The 23,102-nt window shown below is 37.1% G+C and overlaps 2 protein-coding genes across 3 annotated transcripts in view; one reads left to right on the plus strand and one right to left on the minus strand.

Moving 5' to 3' along the window:
* The window catches only part of zgc:63587 (uncharacterized protein LOC393431 homolog), a 41,030-nt gene extending 21,511 nt beyond the window's left edge, over nucleotides 1-19,519 (plus strand). The window contains exons 8-12 of one of the 2 annotated variants that reach the window (XM_056259359.1): nucleotides 12,951-13,052; nucleotides 13,151-13,296; nucleotides 14,420-14,503; nucleotides 16,386-16,446; nucleotides 19,136-19,519. In XM_056259359.1, coding sequence (XP_056115334.1) covers nucleotides 12,951-13,052; nucleotides 13,151-13,296; nucleotides 14,420-14,503; nucleotides 16,386-16,446; nucleotides 19,136-19,204 — 462 coding nt within the window. In that variant the 3' untranslated portion in view covers nucleotides 19,205-19,519. The remainder of the gene's footprint in view (nucleotides 1-12,950; nucleotides 13,053-13,150; nucleotides 13,297-14,419; nucleotides 14,504-16,385; nucleotides 16,447-19,135) is intronic. The other variant, XM_056259360.1, reaches the window with a different exon arrangement.
* The window catches only part of ufd1l (ubiquitin recognition factor in ER associated degradation 1), a 188,206-nt gene that overhangs the window by 49,817 nt on the left and 115,287 nt on the right, over nucleotides 1-23,102 (minus strand). The window lies entirely within an intron of this gene.

A 23,102-nucleotide genomic window follows, 5' to 3' on the forward strand; every position in this document is an offset into this window, starting at 1 on the left:
CATGCTGCGATCCCCATCACGCTCATATCTCAGTCTCCAAACTGTCAAAGCTTTCCTCTCTTTGTTTTCTCGGTTGGCTCAATGGGAGAAATGTACGAAAGCACCAACGAGCGTTGCGCAAGATTGTGTGGTTGCCAAACGTTACCAGCCTTGTTGTTTTTAAAACACAGTGGGGTCAAAAAGTCTGAGAGCACTTGTGAAAATGCATTTATTTTTATTAGGTTTCATTATTTATTATACACATAAATTATACTCTCAGCAGTGCAACTTAACTGAAAATTTGAGAATGACTTTGGTGTGTCTCTTTTGCTTTAATGACTTGATTTATACCACAGCATTTATTTGAAACAGGAATCTGTTGTAACATTATAAATGGCTTTACTGTCACTTTTGATCAATTTAATCTGTCCTTGCTGAATAAAAGTATATGCATTTCTTAATAACCCCAAACTTTTGAATGGTAGTGAATATAAATGATGGTTTCTAGTTTTATAAAGTAAAAGTGTGACCTTTTTTTGCCTTTTCTAATGATTCTTTCAGGCAACTATACATGATCATATGGAAGCTTGTTTCCGCCACAGAATTAAAAATAAAAAAGGTAATTGCGACTTTTTATCTCGCAATTCTGACGTTATTTCTCATAATTGCGAGATATAAAGTCAGAATTGCGTGATATAAAATCGCAATTGCGTGTTATAAAGTCAGAATTGCGAGATATAAAGTCAGAATTTATTGATATAAAGTCACAATTGCAGGTTATAAAGTCAGAATTGCGTGATATAAAGTCGCAATTGCGTGTTATAAAGTCAGAATTGCGAGATATAAAGTCGAAATTGCACGTTGTAAAGTCAGAATTGCGTGATATAAAGCCGAAATTGCGTGTTGTAAAGTCAGAATTGCGAGATATAAAGTCAGAATTGATTGATATAAAGTCGCAATTGCGTGTTATAAAGTCAGAATTGATTGATATAAAGTCGAAATTGCGAGATATAAAGTCAGAATTGATTGATATAAAGTCGAAATTGCGTGTTGTAAAGTCAGAATTGATTGATATAAAGTCGAAATTGCGAGATATAAAGTCAGAATTGCGTGATATAAAGTCGAAATTGCGTGTTGTAAAGTCAGAATTGTGAGATATAAACTATTCTGAGGGGAAAAAAGTTAGTCTTTTTTCCCCCCTAGAATTGGCCTGATAACTCGCAATTGCGAGTTTATATCTCACAATTCTGAGAAAAGATGTCAGAATTTCGAGATATAAACTCGCAATTATGTGTTATAAAGTCAGAATTGCGAGATGTAAATTCGCAATTGTGAGAAAAAAAGTCAGAATTGTGAGATAAAAAGTCGCAATTCTGTCTTTTTTTTTTCCGCAATTGCGACTTTATTTCTCATAATTGCGACTTTATATCTCGCAATTGCGACTTTATTTCTCACAATTCTGACTTCATATCTCGCAATTGTGAGATAAAAAGTCGCAATAATTTTTTTAATTTGTTTTATTCAGTGGTGGAAACAAGCTTCCATATGATCATGTTCTCCAGCATGATTTGAGATGTTCAAAAAAAAGAGCATCTTGAGCATCAGTGGAACCATATACTTGTGCTTATTATATATATATTATTTAAAGCAGGAAATAAACTGAAAATGATCAAATATAAAGATTTAAATGTGTATATACCATATGGTTTTCAATGTTGTGTCAGATTTTCTGACCACACTGTATGTTTATGTTTTTGTGGCCGTGTGGTCATTAAGCATAGGGCTTTGGTGTTAAACGTGCTGTTTACTGTATGTTGTAGGACACTGTTATTCGTGATGTGTTAGACCAGTGAGGTCACTTTGTTTTCAAGGCTTTCCAGTCTTTTCATTCATCTGATCTTGATATCATGCCTTCCTCAACTGCAGAAGTTAAAACTGTGAATATCTCATGGTTTGGGTTTGTCCGTGTCCACATTCCTCCCTTAAATGAGGGTGTGGATATTTATGTATGTTCTCAAGCAGAATGATTGCATCCTGGAATTGCAGCTCACGCAGCCCATATAAAACAATAAATATCCAGCACCGGTCACATACGCTTTCTGGGACCAAGACTTGACCTTTATTTAACACTTCAGTTTTTCAGAATAGGGTGGTCTATATGACTAGGACAGACTTTTAACACCCCCACTTAGAACGGCACAATCAAATCCAGTTAAATAAATCTGCTTTTGAAGAAGCGTATTTAACTCTTTAAAAGAAAAATTCACTAATAATCTATTACTCACCCTCATACCGTTCCAAATCTGTTTCTGAGTTAATTTATTTTATAGGACATACAATTAATATTGGAGTGGTTACACTTTTGCATGCAAGTCTTTCAAACTGCAAAAAGGACATTAAACCACCAAGAAAGTACTATTTAAATAGTCCATACAGCTTAAATAATTACTAAATAACAGTGATTTAAATGGTGAAATTATGGCTTACATTTCTGTCTGACTTGAAATATAGCGCACAAATAATATAGACTACTGTTATACTACTTTCATGGTGCTTTTGTGTCCATTTAAAGCTTGAAAGCCTCAATGACCAGTATGATTCTTCTAAATTGTCATACAGGTTTAGAAACACATGAAGGCAATTAAATATAAATTGTTTCTTTAAAGAGCATCTCTCTTCTTCAGAATACCAAAATGTGATGCTGATAATGAAATGCTATGATTTCTTCAGCAAGAAGTTACAATCAGCTAAAATTCTGCTTGTCTTATCCAATTGTTCATACTTTAATTGTAGCATCTGGTTGCCGAAGGCCTCCACACACACACACACACACTCATCCCTGACTGGAATTTGCTGGAGTGAGCGTCTCCTCGCTTCCTGCTGTTTCAGAGACGCCGGATTAACTTTAGCCCTTGGACCAACACACACAAACAGGTCCAACTAATTGGTCAGTCCTGTTGAGTTTCTTTCAGAATTATATAAAACCCCTGTGTGTTTTTGTACGAATGAAAGGCCTTCACGAGCTGCAGGTAGCCAGCGGTTTTATCCCGAGACAAGGGATCACAGTTAAGGACTTTCAGTTTGACACGCTTTACTGCTGAATAGTGTTTTTTACAGTATTTCATAATTGTTCATTCTGCTGAGTTCTGTCATTTCAAAACCACTAAGTAGAAATTGCATGATAAACAATGTGTTTTTGTGTTAAAAGCGACGGTTTTAAACAGTGTCAAAACAGCAGGGAGTGGTTGGATTCAAGGTGCTTATTCATGCTGAAACTTGACTGCGAGAAACTACTGTTTTGCTCCCTGAAGTATAATCTCATAATAATTGGTCTGTAGACAGGAAAACTATATTTAACTTATTTTCATGTGTTATGTACTTATATAGTGCCTGTCCTGTTTGTGGCTCCTATTTTTGTGCAAGTGACCAAATGTTGACGAGCCTTTTTAGTTGTACAAGTGTTACATTATCCAACTAGTGCACAGTTATTGAGATTGTGTCATTTAGAGATTCTTCTGTAATCAGGTCATTTTGTTTGTGACCTACTGCACTATTTTCCTTTACATTCAAAGCATCATCTGGCACTCCAACATTTTCCCAGAGTGTCAGATCCATGTTTAGGTGCTAATATTTACAGATGCAATATTTTAACACATTCAGATTTTTCTGTCCCGTCTGTTTGCATTCACAGTTCAGTTCTGTGCTGCCCAAACTGATCTGCATGAAGTGATTTGTGTGCATATTGATCCATGCCGTGTTGTACAGTTGGGGAGCACATTCTCGTCTCTCAGTTGTTCCTCAAATGTGCATTTTAAGGCATTTTGTGCTTCATAAGGACTGCAACTAGCATAAAGATGTGAGCTTGACTAACTGGTTTAGTCTTTATATATCTACTTGTTTGCTACTTACGTTTACATTGAACTGCAAATTAAGGCACGTACACACCAAGAACGATAACTATATTAGCGTGCACACCAGGTGACAATATCGTTCGGTTTATTCAACGCATTCTCATCCTAGGGCGTCATATTTGAAATATTTTGACATTTCGTCTACATCCAACGCACATGGCACCCTTTAGCGTCAATATGAGACGCAGATAGGTGGGTCTCATATTAGATAGGTCTCATATTGACGCTAAAGGGTGCCATGTGAGTTGGATGTAGACGAAATGTCAAAAGCGTCAGTATATGACGCCTTGGGATGAGAACGGGCTGGTTTATTCTAAGCGCGCTGCAGTTTTGTGGTCGATTTAAATGCTCAAGCTCTTTAGAGTCGGATGGATTCTGATTGGCTGCCAATGTTTTTATTGTTCACCATATATAGTTTTTCTTTGTCTTGGGGGTGTAATGGTACATGTATTCGTCCCAAACTGTCCCAGTACGTACGTCATGGTTCGGTGCATATAGTCAGACTACGAATACAGTCAGTCACAGGCGATCCAGACGGGGCAGATGGGGTTTGCTAGCCGCCACAACAGGAAAAATAATAGAAGAAGAAGAGATGATCTACGCACTAACCCAATACAAGAGTTCAGATGACACACAAGAGCTTGCTAGTAGCCTATAAGCTGAGTTTCGATAAATTGTGACGCTCTCCACAAACTTCACGGAAAGGAAACCGGGGCAGCATCCTGTTTGTTTTCTTTAATTTACAAAAGAACAAGGTTTGTTTTTATTCTGAGTGTACACAAATAAAAATAGACCCTTTACAGTTTCGAATGTCTTGCTCTTATCTGTATGACCATAAATGACAGAGTATTGTTGAGACCAAATCATTTGGCATTGTGTCGTGTAAGTCTCACTAATAAAGTCCAGTGATGAAATCTGCATTGAAATGGGAAGCCTCAGGTGCCGCTTCACTCGCTGTCTCCTCGTGGAAAGGTGAAGTAGGCTCAGATGTGGGCTAATTGGCACTTTTCCTCCTTGCTCATCTTTCCGTGGTTTCTTGAAAAAAAAGCGCAATATTGAACTACTGCTTTGTGCTCAATACACTAAAGGAGGCTATACTGTACCAATTATCTCAGGGGGGACTAAACGCCCTTCTTGCTAGTTGGAACAAACTGTAACTTGCACTACTGTCTGTTCAAAATAAATGAAAAGAAACCTAGTATTGGGGATTTGTTTGTTTTTTTCTGTTGTACCGAACTCATGTCGAACCGTGACCCCAAAACCGGGGTACGTACCGAACCATGACTTCTGTGTACCGTTACACCCCTACTTTGTCGTTATCATTATAGTTATCATGTCAAGTCAAGTCAAGTGAAGTGAAGTCATCCTCATTTATGTAGCGCTTTTAACAATGTAGATTGTTTCAAAGCAGCTTTACAGAGATAAACATAATTTAAGGTAACAGAGATTGGTTTGGTTTTATAGCGGTTCTTGAATAATGTTATTTCCAGCTAAAGTTAGTTTTGATTGATTCACTTCTGTCGAAATGATCATTTGTTATTAAATTAGGGGCCGCTAAGACGACACCGTTCTCTCTAAACAGACTTTAAACGCGAACCTGTGATAACCGCTGATGGCGTTCACATGCGCATTAAGAACTGATTCTATAGTTATGTGCGTTTGAATATATGTGCGCAGGTTTGTAATTCCCTACAAACCACAATCATCCCTTGTGTAAACGAGCCTTTAGACCCCAAACTTTTAAACAGTAGTGTATGCGTTTTTTCTTTTTACATGCATGCAACCAGATCTGATCTGTATGGAAGCTTGTTTTCGCCACTGAATAAAAAAAATAATAATAATAATTGTGACTTTTTATCTCACAATTGCGAGATATGAAGTCAGAATTGTGAGAAATAAAGTCGCAATTGCGAGATATCAAGTCACAATTATGAGAAAGTCGCAATTGCGAGAAAAAAAGACAGAATTGCGACTTTTTATCTCACAATTCTGACTTTTTTTCTCACAATTGCGAGTTTACATCTCGCAATTCTGACTTTATAACACATAATTGCGAGTTTATATCTCGAAATTCTGACATCTTTTCTCAGAATTGTGAGATATAAACTCGCAATTGCGAGTTATCAGGCCAATTCTAGGGGGAAAAAAGACTAAATTTTTTCCCCTCAGAATAGTTTATATCTCACAATTCTGACTTTACAACACGCAATTGCTACTTTATATCACGCAATTCTGACTTTATATCTCATAATTCTGACTTTTTCTAACACGCAATTGCGACTTTATATCACGCAATTCTGACTTTATAACCTGCAATTGCGACTTTATATCAATAAATTCTGACTTTATATCTCGCAATTCTGACTTTGTAACTCGCAATTGCGACTTTATTTCACGCAATTCTGACTTTACAACACGTAATTGCGACTTTATATCAATCAATTCTGACTTTATATCTCGCAATTCTGACTTTATAACCTGCAATTGCGACTTTATATCAATAAATTCTGACTTTATATCTCGCAATTCTGACTTTATAACCTGCAATTGCGATTTTATATCACACAATTCTGACTTTATATCTCGCAATTATGAGAAATAAAGTCAGAATTGTGAGATGTAAACTTGCAATTGTGAGAAAAAAAGTCAGAATTGTGAGATAAAAAGTCGCAATTACCTTTTTTATTTTTCATTCTGTGGCAGAAACAAGCTTCCATAGATCTGTGCCCGATCTCGAGGGAAAATCAGATTTGGTTGACAATGTACTTGCAGCTTGATGGAGCACATGGCTGAAGAGACCAACTCCAACACCAGCCCACACAAGCTTCACCCACTCGTACCCACAAATAGTCTTGCTCCCCAAACACATGGTCACGACTCATAATGCATCCTATGACAAACAAATTACAAGCATAATAGGTGAAACTCACTTCCCTTTTCAGTTTGGAGCCATGGAGAAACTCCCGTGCCATTGTTCCAGGCCAGACTCCAGGTGCCTCTGCCAATCGCGTGGAGGTCCTGCCAATCCAAACAAATTTAGCCTTGGAGAAAGACAGGGGGAGCTAATGATTGTGTTGAAGCCTGGGCCGATAACTCGCTTCAAGATTCTCGGTGCTGGCAATAGATTGTGGAAAATCCTTGTTTCCGTATAAAGTGAAAAAACTTTTATCATTGTGCCAGTGTGTGAAAGGTTCTTGATGTTTTGTTTAGGACATCACTTGTTTTATTTATTATAGATTAATATTTTTTAGCAGGGGACAAAGACTAGCATGCTGACAGATTGTTGTGCTTTTGGATGCTAACATTAACTTAAAAAAGGTAGTATCTATAAATTCAACCTTTTTGGTCATGTAAAACTGAAATCATAAAATAATTGCTTTTTGTACTTTCATTTTAATATTGGCCAATGTACAGTACTGTACACCAGTGTTATTTTAGTATTATATTATAGTTGTTGAATTAGTTTTTATTTTAAAATTTTGTTTTGAATCTAATATTTAAATATGTTTTTGCAACTTTATTTCAGTTAATAAGAATGTTTTTAATTTAATTAAGTTAGTTAAGTAGTTAACAATAACAAAACTCAGACAATTACTTGTGCACTATTCTATGCTTAGGCAGTTCTTTGCCTCCATGCCGTGCATTAAAATCATTTAATGCACAGCTAGCCGTGGATTATCCCGCTTATACCATGGTAATTTGCCAGGATTGACAACTTAAAGCTGTTATTGATGTTTGCCGCACAATATTTGACCAGAAAGGTAAAATTGATGGTTATTTTCGTCAGTTACGGCTCGTTAGATCTAGCCCGCTTTGAATCAGACACAGAGATAAAGTAGTGCGTAAGATTACATTTATTTGAATGAATTAATTATAGCATTTAATTAATTATCGAGAAAGAGAGATGCGTACCTGGGTCTGTTCAGTGTCTCTCTTAAAAATTAAGCTGTGAGTTAAATTACTTCAAAATAGATAAATATATAACCCCCTCGTTGCTGAGAAATATAATGTTTTGATTATCGAAGCTATCTTCTTACTAAAAGTCACGGGGCAGCGTTGATATCAAGTTTCTTTGCTTCTGAATGTTTCAGTGTGTGCGCAGCGCGATCTCGGCTCTCTGCGTGCGAGTGACGTATGTGTGCGCTTCAATGAAAACAGTGGTGATTCAACTGTTGAATAAATGCATGAATAACTTTTTCCAAGTCTTGAAAGCAAAGTGTCAATTTAAGTCTAGAAATGATTCTCAATTGATAGTAGCTGTTTTTAACAAATGAGCTCATTTGTTTTCAAGACAAAGTTCAGAGTTAAAGTTAACTCCTAACTTTTTTGAATGTGACTTATAGCATATGGAGTGAGATTGTCTAAGTTACAATCTATAGAGTTCCTGGTTTCGGAGGGACCAAAGATAATCACCTCAGTTTTCTCATTGTTAAGATGGAGGAAATGATTTGCCATCCAGCATTTAATATCCTCAAGACAGTCCATGGGAGGCTGCAGAGAGTATCTAGATTTTAATGGAAGGTGCATCTGAGAATCACCGGCATAGAAATGAAAATAAATGTTACATTTCCTGATTATATTACTAGGTGGAAGCATGTACAGATTAAAGAGAAATGGCCCCAGAATGGACCCTTGGGAACCCCACAGGAGATAAAAACTGGCCAGTAGCCACTGAGAATGAATCATATTTAAGATATGACTCAAACCAGAGTATTTCAATGCATGTCTGAAGGATATTGTCATAGTACTGTGTCAAAAGCGGCGGTCAGATCCAGTAAAATCCAAATTTAACCAGTAACAAATCATTCATCACTTTAAACAAAGCTGTTTCAGTTCTGTGAGAAGTTATAAAACCTGATTGAAATGGTCCAAGTACCTGAGTCGAAAGTAACTGAATTTAAGTAACTGTGATAGGACAACTTTTTCCATAACTTTTGAAGTAGAGGCCAATTTTGAAATAGGATGATAATTATTCAAACACTTTACACCAGCATTGGGCTTTTTAAGCAACGGCTAGACAACTGCATGCTTTAAAAACGCAGCGGCAGTGCCAGAGACTAAACAGGAATTAATTATTTCTTGAATGCTGGAACCAGTAGTATCAAAATAACCATTAATGATGTCAAGAGGGAACAACAAGTTGTAGACTTCATCTGCATCACTAATTTCCTCAGGTCAGAGAAAGACACCGGCTGAAAACTATTCAAAGTAGAGTATTAGAGTGAGAAGGAATAAGGGAGGATCCGATGCCATCCATCTTTTCAATAAAAAAACTCAAAAATCTCTCACATATATCAAGAGATGGTTCTACCTTATTAGAGATATCAGGATTATTGAATCTGGGGGAGTCTCTAGATTGAGTCTCCAATGAACTTCTGATGTGCAGCTATATTTAACGATCGTATGATAGCATCAACACAATGTATTAACTGCAGTATAACAAACACACATAGGCAGAACGCCAACGGGTATTTAAAAGCTGATGGGACAGATGGCACACCGACAAACACACACTAGCTGCCCGGAACGACTTTGGGACACAACTACTGATTTTAGCCGCTTATAAAATTGTCAATATGGCCCTAATCTGCTTTTCTTGTTTCAGTTTTTATATACGGCCATATCTTAACTTCCGTTCCTGTGCATAGAAAGTCACTATTGTGCCATTTTTCTTTGTTCATTGTGAAGCGACGTGTTTATTTTCCCATTTGGAGGTCAAGTCATCTAAAAAATGTCAATATCTCCACCTGTCCACACCCCAGATTTGGCACGAATGGGGAAGATGGACCCTTATAAATCTTGCACCCTTCTTCATATTGTTACTCACCACGGATTCTGTTTGATCAGAGGAAGCTTGTCTACAGTCACGTTCCCCACGGGCCCAACTGTGCCGTGTTTATTTGGACTCAGAACACGCAACAATGACACCCATGCAAACAATAACACACACGGTCCTGTCTCGCTGCGGCTCCTCGCTATGAAAACAGGACTAATCATAACAGGAGGGGTTTTCTGTAAAGACCAGCGGAGCAGGAGCTGGTCTCCCATTGAATCGCCGTCCCCGCTGAGATTACATGAAAGCACTTAGAATGTCAGGAAGAGGCTTCTGGTGGCGTTGTGGGCGTCGTTATGTAATGGCATTGTGAATGTGCTTCTTAGAAAAACAGCTTTGAAGTTAGAAAAATAAATCCTAATGTCTGATCCACCACAGGTGCTTCAGAAGTGCTATTTCTTCTTCTTATTTTTTTCTTTCTTTTTTTCTTAAAGCTGCAGTCCGTAGCTTTTTTGGGGTTAAAAATGATCCAAAATACATTTTTGAGAAAATACATAACCAGCCAGTGTTCAAAACTCTCTGCTTGCCGTAGCTCGATTCAAAGCGGTAAGCTTGTAATAATGTTTTTAAATCCAGTGGTACTGGTTGATTTCCGCGGGAGATTCGAACATGTCTTTGCGTCATTACGTCACATCTGTACACATAAAGAAGAGTCTCTGCTAGTAGACTATATTGAGTCATTACGTCACATCTGTACACATAAAGAAGAGTCTCGGCTAGTAGACTATATTGAGTCATTACGTCACATCTGTACACATAAAGAAGAGTCTCGGCTAGTAGACTATATTGAGTCATTACGTCACATCTGTACACATAAAGAAGAGTCTCGGCTAGTAGACTATATTGAGTCATTACGTCACATCTGTACACATAAAGAAGAGTCTCGGCTAGTAAACTATATTGAGTCATTACGTCACATCTGTACACATAAAAAAGAGTCTGGGCTAGTAGACTATATTGAGTCATTACGTCACATCTGTACACATAAAGAAGAGTCTGGGCTAGTAGGCTATATTGAGTCATTACGTCACATCTGTACACATAAAGAAGAGTCTCGGCTAGTAGACTATATTAAGTCATTACGTCACGTCTGTACACATAAAGAAGAGTCTCGGCTAGTAGACTATATTGAGTCATTACGTCACATCTGTACACATAAAGAAGAGTCTCGGCTAGTAGGCTATATTGAGTCATTACGTCACATCTGTACACATAAAGAAGAGTCTCGGCTAGTAGACTATATTGAGTCATTACGTCACATCTGTCCACATAAAGAAGAGTCTCGGCTAGTAGGCTATATTGAGTCATTACGTCACATCTTTACACATAAAGAAGAGTCTCGGCTAGTAGGCTATATTGCGTCATTACGTCACATCTGTACACATAAAGAAGAGTCTCGGCTAGTAGACTATATTGCGTCATTACGTCACATCTGTACACATAAAGAAGAGTCTCGGCTAGTAGGCTATATTGAGTCATTACGTCACATCTGTACACATAAAGAAGAGTCTCAGCTAGTAGGCTATAATGCGTGTGAGGATGCTGGAGGTGGAGATTTACAGCCTTTTCTCACAGCGCTTAATATAATTAAACTTAGCAATTTGATGGCGGATCCAGAAAGGTTCAACCGCATGGGTCCGGTTGAGACTGCAACCGGACCCATGCGAAAACAAGGATAATATCGGAAGGACATACATGTAGTCACGCAATGCTGACGTTCTTAACATTAACAATTTGAGAACAAAGTATAATTTGCACGGTTTTGCGTGATATGATAACTTATAAGCGATTGTTAGATTTAATCAGCGCGATTTACTGCAATGTCAGAACCAGAACAAAGGTGGATGTTTCTTACTAGTTCAGATTACATTTTCCCGTGTAACTTCTTATGTTGGTCATACTTCCAAAAATAATAATCTGTGATTCTGAATGCCAGTATCCACACCGGCGCGGTGACTGACAGCCTCACAGTGTCCTCAAACACTGTGTTCATCCGCGCTGTGCGGTGTCGAAGTACAACTCACGTAAAGTTGATAATTCCGCAAATGACTGCAATTGCAGATTTCGAACAGAGATGGCGACAAAGAGGAAAAACGTCAGACTGCAGCTTTAAGCAATGCTGTGTTTTTCAATCTCATATTCTCTTTATCAGTTTGAAACTGGGAATATCTCCCACATTGCTTTGCATCGTAGTTTTCACAGGTTTAGTTTGGTGTTAGGTGGAAATCTTGGTTTTCAGGTTATGGGGTAATTGGGGCAATGTTTTCAGCTCTCGGCCCAAGATCTGTTTCGGCCTGATTGTGTCTGTTATCTGACTGGCTCTAAACTCCCTACGTGTGGATCCAGTAGTTAGTTTATATTGAGTGATTCATACGATTCCTGTTTGCAGCATCAAAGAGTTTCCTGAGAGCGGTCCAAATGACAACGTGCAGAAAGTTCAAGAAATAAACTAGAACTAGCATCCAATGATTTAGAAGAACAGTCAGAGCTATATATATATATATATATATATATATATTTTATCATTATTATTATTTTCTTTACAGAGTTTGGTAAAGACTTTTTAATGCATTTTGTGTCCTTGCCAGAAAGCCACGTGTGTGTATAAATGTATATCATATGTTTTTGATGTTATTTTAACTTAATTATACTTGCAAATTAACCATTAAGTTAAAATCATTATTTACATTTACAATTATTAATTAAGATGTATAATGTTATAAGTTATGATGTATATAAATGTACATAAATTAAGAATGTATTATTATTATGCATTTATTGAATTAATATTTGAAAGTAACAATATATATAGTTAATATAAAATAACTATTTAATTTAAAATTTACAAGTATACTTATGATTTGTCACGCTTATAATTCAGCTGGTTCAATTACACTGGGTCTGAACGTAAAGGTTTTTAGCTTATATATATATGTGTATATATATATATATATATATATATATATATATATATATATATATATATATATATAAATATATGTATATATATATATATATATATATAAATAAACTTAATGTATAATTTATTATATATATGTATGTATGTGTGTGTGTATGTATAGTTAATGTTAAATAATAATTTAATAAAAAATATACAAGTATATTTATACTTCTTATACTTATACTTCAGCTAATTTAATTGCCCTTGGTCCACAGACCTCTGAGCGTATAGGTTTATAGCTTTTAAAAGTTTTTATTTCGTGCAGATTTTGGATGAGATCAGTGAGCAAGGAATCCGGATCTACCAGCTTCCCGACGCTGATTCGGATGAAGACGAAGAATTCAAGGAACAGACGCGTGTCCTAAAGGTCAGAGGTCAAAGTTTTTAAGTTCATTATCAGCTCTGTAACACTGCCCGACCTCCCAAAGGCTTTGATTGAAGTTGAACGAGTGTGTTTGTGTGCAGGCCAGCATCCCGTTTGCCGTCATCGGCTCCAACCAGCTGATAGAGGTGAAGGGGAAGAAGATCCGTGGGCGCTTGTACCCGTGGGGGGTGGTGGAGGTGGAAAACCCCGAGCACAATGATTTCCTCAAGCTGCGCACTATGCTGGTGTGAGTACACACACACACACACACACACACGTTAGGGTGTCTTAACCTCCTAAATATGAGAAACGCCAGTAAAAACTGAAAAGGTCAAACTGTTTACATGACTATTTCCACCCTCTGAACCTTAGAGTCCAACAGAATGTTTTTGTTGCCGTACCTTTTGAGACTCCTTGATGTAAATGAAACTCTTCACATGCCCAAATGAGTAGCAAGGCTTACTTAACAATAGAGCGTTTGCAAAAACACTTTAAAATAAGCTAACAAGGACAGGGTGATTCGTACAAAAAATTTAATTCCAAAAGTAAAAAATGTTTTTGCATAAAGAAAATTAAGCCAATTTTATGACCATTAAAATGTATGCATTTTCGACGCAGATTTCCACTCCAAATTCTCTTTACATGTAATGCATCTGTATGACTTATTTATTCTCAATGGTGATTCTCATAAGTCATGAGTCTCAAAACTGTATTTTAATAAAAAAATGAGTAACACTTTACGATAAGGTTTTATTTGTTGACATTCGTTAACTGTATTATTCAACATTAACTAACGACGAACAATACGGACATTTATTAATCTTAGTAAATCTTGGTAATTTCTACGTTTACTAATACATTTCTAAAGTTGTATTTGTCAACATTTGTTAATGCACTGTAAACTAAAATGAACCAAAAAAGAACAAGTAGAGCTTTACTAACATTAACAAAACTTAATGATTGCTTTAAAAAAATATATTGCTCATGTTAACAAATGAGGCCTATAAAAAAATGTCTATGTTTATATCGGCATACAAAATAAAATGTAGGTTATTTTGCACTACATTATTGAGAAATTGAGGGAAATTTGATTAATTATTATGAATATGTCTCAATGGAAAAAACTCTTGGTGGTAAAATAGGCTGTAATTTCTTTATGCAAAAAATATAATTTCTTATTTCTTTGATTTTGGAGGAAATATGTCCTGTGAGATATCTTATAAGACAATTTGGGTGACTGTTGGCTTGATTTCTCCATTTGTTCTGCAGCGCCCTCTGCTGACATAAATCTTTAAGCTTTGTGTGTGTGTGTGTGTGTGTGTGTGTGTGTGTGTGTGTGTGTGTGTGTGTGTGTGTGTGTGTGTGTGTAGAACTCACATGCAGGACCTGCAGGAGGTCACTCAAGATCTCCACTATGAGAACTTCCGTTCTGAGAGACTAAAGCGAGCTGGCAGGTGAGGCAAATCAACAAACACGAGATCACAGATTGTCAAGGGGTCATAAAGTGCCGTTTTCCTAGTTAATCACTGTTCTATTGACCGAATAATTACACACATTTTTTAAGTTCATAACAGCTCAATTGAAAGAGTAAGACATTTTACAGTTGAGACCTGATGATCAAACATTACTCAATCCATCGCAAACTTGCTTATTTGATTGGTAAAATAGAAATAGTGCAGAACCTTAAATATTTCTGAAGCGATTTTCCATCAAATTTGTTTTAAATTTGTCAAAATCCTATAAATAAGAGTCTGTCTGACCCTACTGATCCTCACTACGCGTGAACGGAGTTTGCACATTTCCATGGTTAATAGGACTGTATATACTTAAAGGTGCTATATGGAACTTTTCTTCTAAAATGAATCCTTTTTTTATTGCCTGTGTGTGAAGGGGTTGTAATCACACATTACAATGATCCACTTGTCGGGTTTTGCTATTACCTCTGAAGGCCAGTATTCATATTTATATGTGAAGTCTCCGGGTCGGATTTACCGTGGATTTATCCATCGGATGTGACGTGCATGCGCGCTCCCGAGCCTCTCTCCTTCTTATATACAGTCTATGCGACGGCACTGCAGCTGACGACATGGAGTCTGTTAACACCCAAACACGACCTGCCTCCAGCACAACACACACTCCAACACAAACTCCACATAAATATAAAAAACAAAACAAAGTTTTATCTGCTGAAGCTCGTCAGGCCAAACGTGATTCTGATCGACTCAGGACGAAAACACGGATCAACATCGGCAGAGCTTTTGAATTATTAGTAAACTCAAATGAAATAGCAAGGTAAACTACATGAGACATGGAATGAATACAAAAGACTGTTCCAGGATAAGAAAAGGTGCTTTAGGATACTTGTTTTATGTACTAGATCTACGTTATAGATCGTTACGCTATAACGTAATTCATCCCACTATCATATTGTTTATAATAAACATTTCCAGACACGTTCAGTACAGTAATGTTACTTCCTACTGTCTTTCTGTTACACTGACATTGTTCAGTCTAGTTCACTAACCGTTTTCGTTATCATTATTATACATTCACCTATGTTGACATGACATTGTTGATTGTGAAAGATACACGAATAGTTCGTGAAATGCCGTAGACTATGCTAGATAACACCAGATGTCGCTAAATGCAGTCAATGTAACGTTATCATGGTACGAGCATGGAGCATTAGTTCAACGTCAAGCTGATAAAAGTAGTCTATTATTGTAACGGTGCAGTGGGAGTTTACATGAGTTTCCAGCATGTTGTGTGATGCTTTCTCCGTTGTGTTGAAAGTCTCAGTGTGGCCGGTAGTGAATGCTCGCTCCTGAGATCGCACACACACACGAGCACGAGCGCTCTTGTTGCAATCTGAAACATCACCGCTAGAGGCTGCTAAAAAAGTTCCATAGAGCACCTTTAATTTAATGCCTCCAGAATTTATAGTATTAAATTATTATTTTTTCTCAAAGCTAAGCATAAGAAATACATAAGAACAAAATGCAAGCTGTCAGTGAAACGGGCCTAACTTGTGTGATTCATCTGCTGTCTTGATCTGTGTCTGTGATGCACAGTTTGGGTTTGTCAGAGCTGCACGCTTTCATTGACTTTCCCAGTTTAATTCTCACATTAATAGTATTTAGAGCTCCTAACTTAATAAATAAGCTGTGTTACTATGAGGAATGATTTCCTCAAAATGTAAATCTGTATTCAGGTGCGAGTGCGAGGTACATCATCTAAATGAGATATTTATACAGCTCATGCTTTTGCTCAGTGTTGGCATGCAAGGGATTTGAGTGAATGTTTGGTGTATATTTGTGCTGAAACCATGTGATCCAGCAGGGATGTTGAGGAAGATGTGATGGACAAAGACCAGATCCTCTTGGAGAAGGATGCTGAGGTAAGTCACAAACACATATGCATATCATTTTGACAATCGGTTCAAACTCTATAATAATATCTTATATATTAAGATTTTGTAATGATTTTGAAAAAATATCTCTTCTGCTCACCAAGGCTAATGTAAAAACAGTAATATTGTGAAACCATCCATATCGTGCGTAATTTGTTTGCGATACTCTGGCCTATGGGAATGTATATCCCAGTCAGGTGCGGATGCAATCAGTGCAGTTTATAAACATGCATGTCTGCACAGGAAATGACATCAACTTCCTGCAGCACTGAACATAGAGTATGCACACTTACAATGTAAAGTGTGTGTGTATACAGGTTTAAAGGGATAGTTCACCCAAAAATGAAAATTAGCCCATGATTTACTCACCCTGAAGCCATCCTATGTGTATATGACATTCTTCTTTCAGACGCATACAATCAGAGTTATATAAAAAAATGTCCTGGCTCTTCCAAGCTTTATAATGAGAGTGAATGGCTGTTTGACTTTGGAAGTCCATTAAAGCGCATCTATTCATGATAAAAGTGCTCGACACGGCTCTGCGGGGGTTAATAAAGGCCTTCTGAAGTGAAGCGATGCGTTCGTGTAAGAAAAATATTTAAAACTTTATTGACTAAAATAACTAGCTTCCGGCAGACGGCCGTACGCAAGTCGACTTACGCCAAAAGAGTAACACCTGAACTTGACGCACAACATAACGATGAACGCGGTAGCCCAGCTCTGTGTGTTTGAACCGCGAGAGGCGTCAAAGCTTACGCTACTCCTACATCTACGTCATACACCGTCCAGTGTTACTCTTTTGGCGTAAGTCGACTTGCGTACGGCCGTCTGCGGGAAGCTAGTTATTTTAGTCGATAAAGTTTTAAATATGAATATTTTTCTTACACGAACGCATCACTTCACTTCAGAAGGCCTTTATTAACCCCCGCAGAGCCGTGTGGAGCACTTTTATCATGGATGGATGGACTTTGATAGGCTGGTTCTACCAGACTCTCGTACATTTCATTTGTACAGAGTCTGGCACCGCTCCATTGACAATCGTTAACTTCCTTGTAGGCGGGGACTCTATTGAAGTCTAAAACTATTGGATCTGCCCAGAGTCACTCTGGATCTGCCACCAATCGCTAACGTTTGCTCGTGATGTATGTCGAACCCTGTGGGAAGGAGGGCCACAACATCATCGCCAAAACAAAACTAAGCAAAGATTGTTCTTGCTCCGGCTTTAACTTCTTAATATTCGCCAGCGTTGCTACACCGGACCGAATGGCTTCGCTCGCATCTTTCTCCGCTGCCATTACTGAACTACAACTCAAAATAACGCACGACGTCATCGTTCTCAGCCACTCCCTCTGTTCGCTGATTGGCCCTACAAAAAGTTGATCGGAGAAAACCAAACTCTACAGCAGAATCCCAGACGTAGTACTGAAGGAAAATGAATTTGAGCGGAAGTGCGTAGGAGGGCGCAGCCAGGCTAGCACTTTGATGGACTTCCAAAAAAATATACCCATTCACTCCCATTATAAACCTTGGAAGAGCCAGGACATTTTTTAATATAACTCTGATTGTAATCGTCTGAAAGAAGAATGTCATGTACACCTGGGTGTAAAAAGGCGACGGCCATTCGCATCAATTTACGCCAAAAGAGTAGCACTTGAACTTGACGCACAATGTAATGATGAACGCGATTGCCCTGTGTGTTTGAACCGTGAGAGGCGTCAATTGCCATCATTACGCTGTGCGTCAAGTTCAAGGGTTACTCTTTTGGCGTAAATCATTTTTGGGTGAACTATCCCTTTAGCCTAGCACAAAGATAGTAAAACCTGAAATCAGCTACATTATGGCAAGCAGTCAAAAGCCCTCAAGAGGAAAACAGATTAATAAACATGCTAAATAAAGTTTTAATTAATATGTAAAAGTGCAAAAGTGAGCGTTTGGTTTAAGGGATAGAAAATATCATTCGCTTAGTATAAAAATGGAAAGACTGCACCAAGATACAAAACAAACACAAGTGTGTTTTAAGCATCTTCATCATCAGTGATGTGTTTCGAGGAGCTGTGTACAGTATGTATGATCTCTAATTATCATGATTGTAGTGATTAGACCTTCATTAGAGTGCTGTGTAATTGTGTTTATGTTTCACTGTGTTTATGTGTACGTGTCAGTCTACATGAGGTGAAACAATGTTAGATGTTGTGCAGTAAAGTGTGAAAATACACAAACGCACACTTCTGATTGGAAATTTAGCTGGAAATAATATGTTCTCTATTGCACCAGATGAAATGTTATATTAAAGTGACACATACACTGCTGTTTAAAAGTTTGGGGTCGGTAAGATTTTTTTATGTTTTTGAAAGAAGTCTCTTCTGCTCACCCATGCTGCATTTATTTGGGGGGGAAAAAAGAAAAATACAGTAAAACCAGAAATATTGTGAAATATTATTACAATTTAAAATAACAGTTTTCTATTTGAATATATTGTAAAATGTAATTTATTCCTGTGATCAAAGCTGAATTTTCAGCATCATTACTCCAGTCTTCAGTGTCACATGATCCTTCAGAAATCAGTCTAATATGATGATTTGCTCAGGAAACGTTTCTACTTATTAATTATTATTACAGGTATTAATTTGTTTATATATATGTTTTATTTACATATCCGCTTTTTCTTCTTTTGCAGCTGAGACGCATGCAGCAGATGATCGCTCAGATGCAAGCTCAGATGAAGATGAAACCGGGAGACGACTAAGTGTGTGTGTGTTTCTGTGTGTGTGTCTGTTTGTATGTATGTTGTGGGAACAGGAAGTGCGATCTGACTTGGTTGCATTTATCCTACCCTTTTCTAAACACTATTTTCTCTTATCCCTCATGTTTATCAGATTGATGGAACATAATGTTAATGATCCCTAATTAATGTAACCAATCATTATAGCAGCTCCGCCCATATGAATAACCTCGACACTGAAACCAACGGTCCATTATGATGTCTTTTAATCAAGTCTTTGTCCAATCAGGTTAGATGCTGTTAATAATTTATATCATGATTTCACTGACAATGTCCAGCATATGTTCATCTGTATATTGATCGGGGTTTGTGGTCAGCTCAGCTGCATTTAGGACGTTTTTCTGTGCCAAAACACTCTTTTTAAGCTGCTTGGCTTGTCCCAGTCATGTTTTTCATGCGTCAGACTGGCATTCGTTTACCAGATAACCTCGTCGATACTTTATAGAGTGCTTGTGGATAGATAGGATCAAATAAGAGGATGTTGTACTTGTAGATGCACCTGGTCAAGTTTACAGTTTTATCAAATGGACAGGTTCATAATCGTGATGCATTCACAGACATGAATTAATATCAGAGTTTGTTTAAAAATGTTTTTTGTGTTTCATGTGCTTAGCACTACGTTCTTGATGGAGAAACATAGACTGAGATGGATGTCAAATTTCATCACAAAAAGTATCATCACTATCAAAGAAAATGATCTTTCTTTTAAATGCATTTAAATCTCTATTTGTCAAGTCAAGCTGTGCACTGGTCAGCGTTTCCCTCTGGTGGACGCTACAGGGAAACAAGCTGAAGTCCAATTGAAAGCACATAAAAGCTACAATTGCCAGATTGGATCATGAAATAACTAAGACTACAATTGGACAATCTCTTGACATCATGTTGCATTTGGTCAATAATGCAATATCTGATCAGTATCTTTTTGAAAGGAAAAATTGCACAATAAAGTTTATGAGAGTTCACCTTTCATATTTAGAAAGAATGAATATAGTAATGGTACTAAAATGAGGATAAAGACAAGTTATGTTTATTGTGGACAGCTGTATTTTGATTCACAGAAATGCCTTAAAACTCCACTTAAATGCACACATTTGTAGTCTTTCTCTTCTTTTATACTTATATTCTCATGGTGTGGGGTTTTCTATCAGTTGTATGGCTTTTTTACTTTATTTACTTCTTTAAACAATAACATCTACTGCAGTGGACTTTATATTTTTTGTTTACCAGCTGGTACGTTTTACTGTATGTTTTAAAAGTTCATCTTAGCGGTCTTAGAAACACACCGTCAGACATTTGACAGCATTGTAGTGAGTTATCTGCTAATTATTGATGTCTGCAGTAAACACACTGATTTTGTTTTGTGGTTCAGCCCAGTTATTTTGACTTGGTTATCTCCTGTTTCGGCCTTTTTAAAGAATTAACAGTTGTGCGGTACAGTAACGCTTACTTCCCTGTTTTACATCTTCCTTTTTGTACTTGCCTGTGTTGAGAAATAAATAACTTTCTGAGTCATTTGTTTTGAACGTTTTAATTTTCTGCAAGCATGAATGTTTGAAGTCTCAGAAATGGTTTGTATATTTGTATGAATATTATTCATTTCCCTTCGTACTCAAAAGTGAAAAATGGGACTCTTTTTCATTTACCATTTTTGACTAGTTTCATTGCTGCAAATTTCATGCTTATCCTGATTTATTTTAAAAAGAATGCTTGGCACATGCTTGTTTTTTTATTTTTATAAAAAAAATATAAAATGAATTGACACCAAATATAGTTTTTTTTTACTAAACAAACAGTTAAATTTAAAATGCTCAATTAATAAAGTGAATTATTAAGTAAAAGCCTTAAATATTATTTATTCAAGTACTTTTAACTAGATTTAATATAATTAATGAAAAGATTTTTATATTTTAATGATATTTAATTTTGAATATTTTATTGCACCAATTTGATTTTATCTTTTTAAATTCAAAATGACACGTTTGCTAAAGTAACAAGCACAATGTAAGAATCCAATATCAGACCAAAGTAGGAAAAAACTAGCATTTACGGTACATGAAAGATCTCGTCATAAGGCGCAGCTGTAGTATTTTTTTATTATTATTATTTTTTATTACAGAACGTATACAGGTCCTTCTAAAAAAATTTGCATATTGTGATAAAGTTAATTATTTTCCATAATGTAATGATAAAAATTAAACTTTCATATATTTTAGATTCATTGCACACCAACTGAAATATTTCAGGTCTTTTATTGTTTTAATACTGATGATTTTGGCATACAGCTCATGAAAACCCAAAATTCCTGTCTCAAAAAATTAGCATATCATGAAAAGGGTCTCTAAACGAGCTATTAACCTAATCATCTGAATCAACTAATTAACTATAAACACCTGCAAAAGATTCCTGAGGCTTTTAAAAACTCCCAGCCTGTTTCATTACTCAAAACCGCAATCATGGGTAAGACTGCCGACCTGACTGCTGTCCAGAAGGCCATCATTGACACCCTCAAGCAAGAGGGTAAGACAGAAAGAAATTTCTGAACAAATAGGCTGTTCCCAGAGTGTTGTATCAAGGCACCTCAGTGGGAAGTCTGTGGGAAGGAAAAAGTGTGGCAAAAAACGCTGCACAACGAGAAGAGGTGACCGGACCCTGAGGAAGATTGTGGAGAAGGACCGATTCCAGAGCTTGGGGGACCTGCGGAAGCAGTGGACTGAGTCTGGAGTAGAAACATCCAGAGCCACCGTGCACAGGCGTGTGCAGGAAATGGGCTACAGGTGCCGCATTCCCCAGGTCAAGCCACTTTTGAACCAGAAACAGCGGCAGAAGCGCCTGACCTGGGCTACAGAGAAGCAGCACTGGACTGTTGCTCAGTTTTGCATGTTATTCGGAAATCAAGGTGCCAGAGTCTGGAGGAAGACTGGGGAGAAGGAAATGCCAAAATGCCTGAAGTCCAGAGTCAAGTACCCACAGTCAGTGATGGTCTGGGGTGCCATGTCAGCTGCTGGTGTTGGTGCACTGTGTTTTATCAAGGGCAGGGTCAATGCAGCTAGCTATCAGGAGATTTTGGAGCACTTCATGCTTCCATCTGCTGAAAAGCTTTATGGAGATGAAGATTTCATTTTTCAGCACGACCTGGCACCTGCTCACAGTGCCAAAACCACTGGTAAATGGTTTACTGACCATGGTATTACTGTGCTCATTTGGCCTGCCAACTCTCCTGACCTGAACCCCATAGAGAATCTGTGGGATATTGTGAAGAGAAAGTTGAGAGACGCAAGACCCAACACTCTGGATGAGCTTAAGGCCGCTATCCAAGCATCCTGGGCCTCCATAACACCTCAGCAGTGCCACAGGCTGATTGCCTCCATGCCACGCCGCATTGAAGCAGTCATTTCTGCAAAAGGATTCCCGACCAAGTATTGACTATTGAGTGCATAACTGATAATAATTATTTGAAGGTTGACTTTTTTTTTTTTGTATTAAAAACACTTATTTTATTGGTCGGATGAAATATGCTATTTTTTTGAGACAGGAATTTGGGGTTTTCATGAGCTGTATGCCAAAATCATCAGTATTAAAACAATAAAAGACCTGAAATAGTTCAGTTGGTATGCAATGAATCTAAAATATATGAAAGTTTAATTTTTATCATTACATTATGGAAAATAATGAACTTTATCACAATATGCTAATTTTTTTTAGAAGGACCTGTACATACATACATACGTGCATGATCAGGGAGATGAGCTTGGTTGTATCTCTTTCAATGAACAATAACAACAAAAATAAAAATAAGTAAATATCCTGGATTTGCATACATCAAAAAATAGAAAATAGAAATGAAAAATTCAGCAAGAAAAAG

Source organism: Rhinichthys klamathensis, unplaced genomic scaffold (assembly GCF_029890125.1).
Source record: "Rhinichthys klamathensis goyatoka isolate OS25496 unplaced genomic scaffold, OSU_Roscu_1.1 h1tg000167l_1, whole genome shotgun sequence".
NCBI classification, from domain to species: Eukaryota; Metazoa; Chordata; class Actinopteri; order Cypriniformes; family Leuciscidae; genus Rhinichthys; species Rhinichthys klamathensis.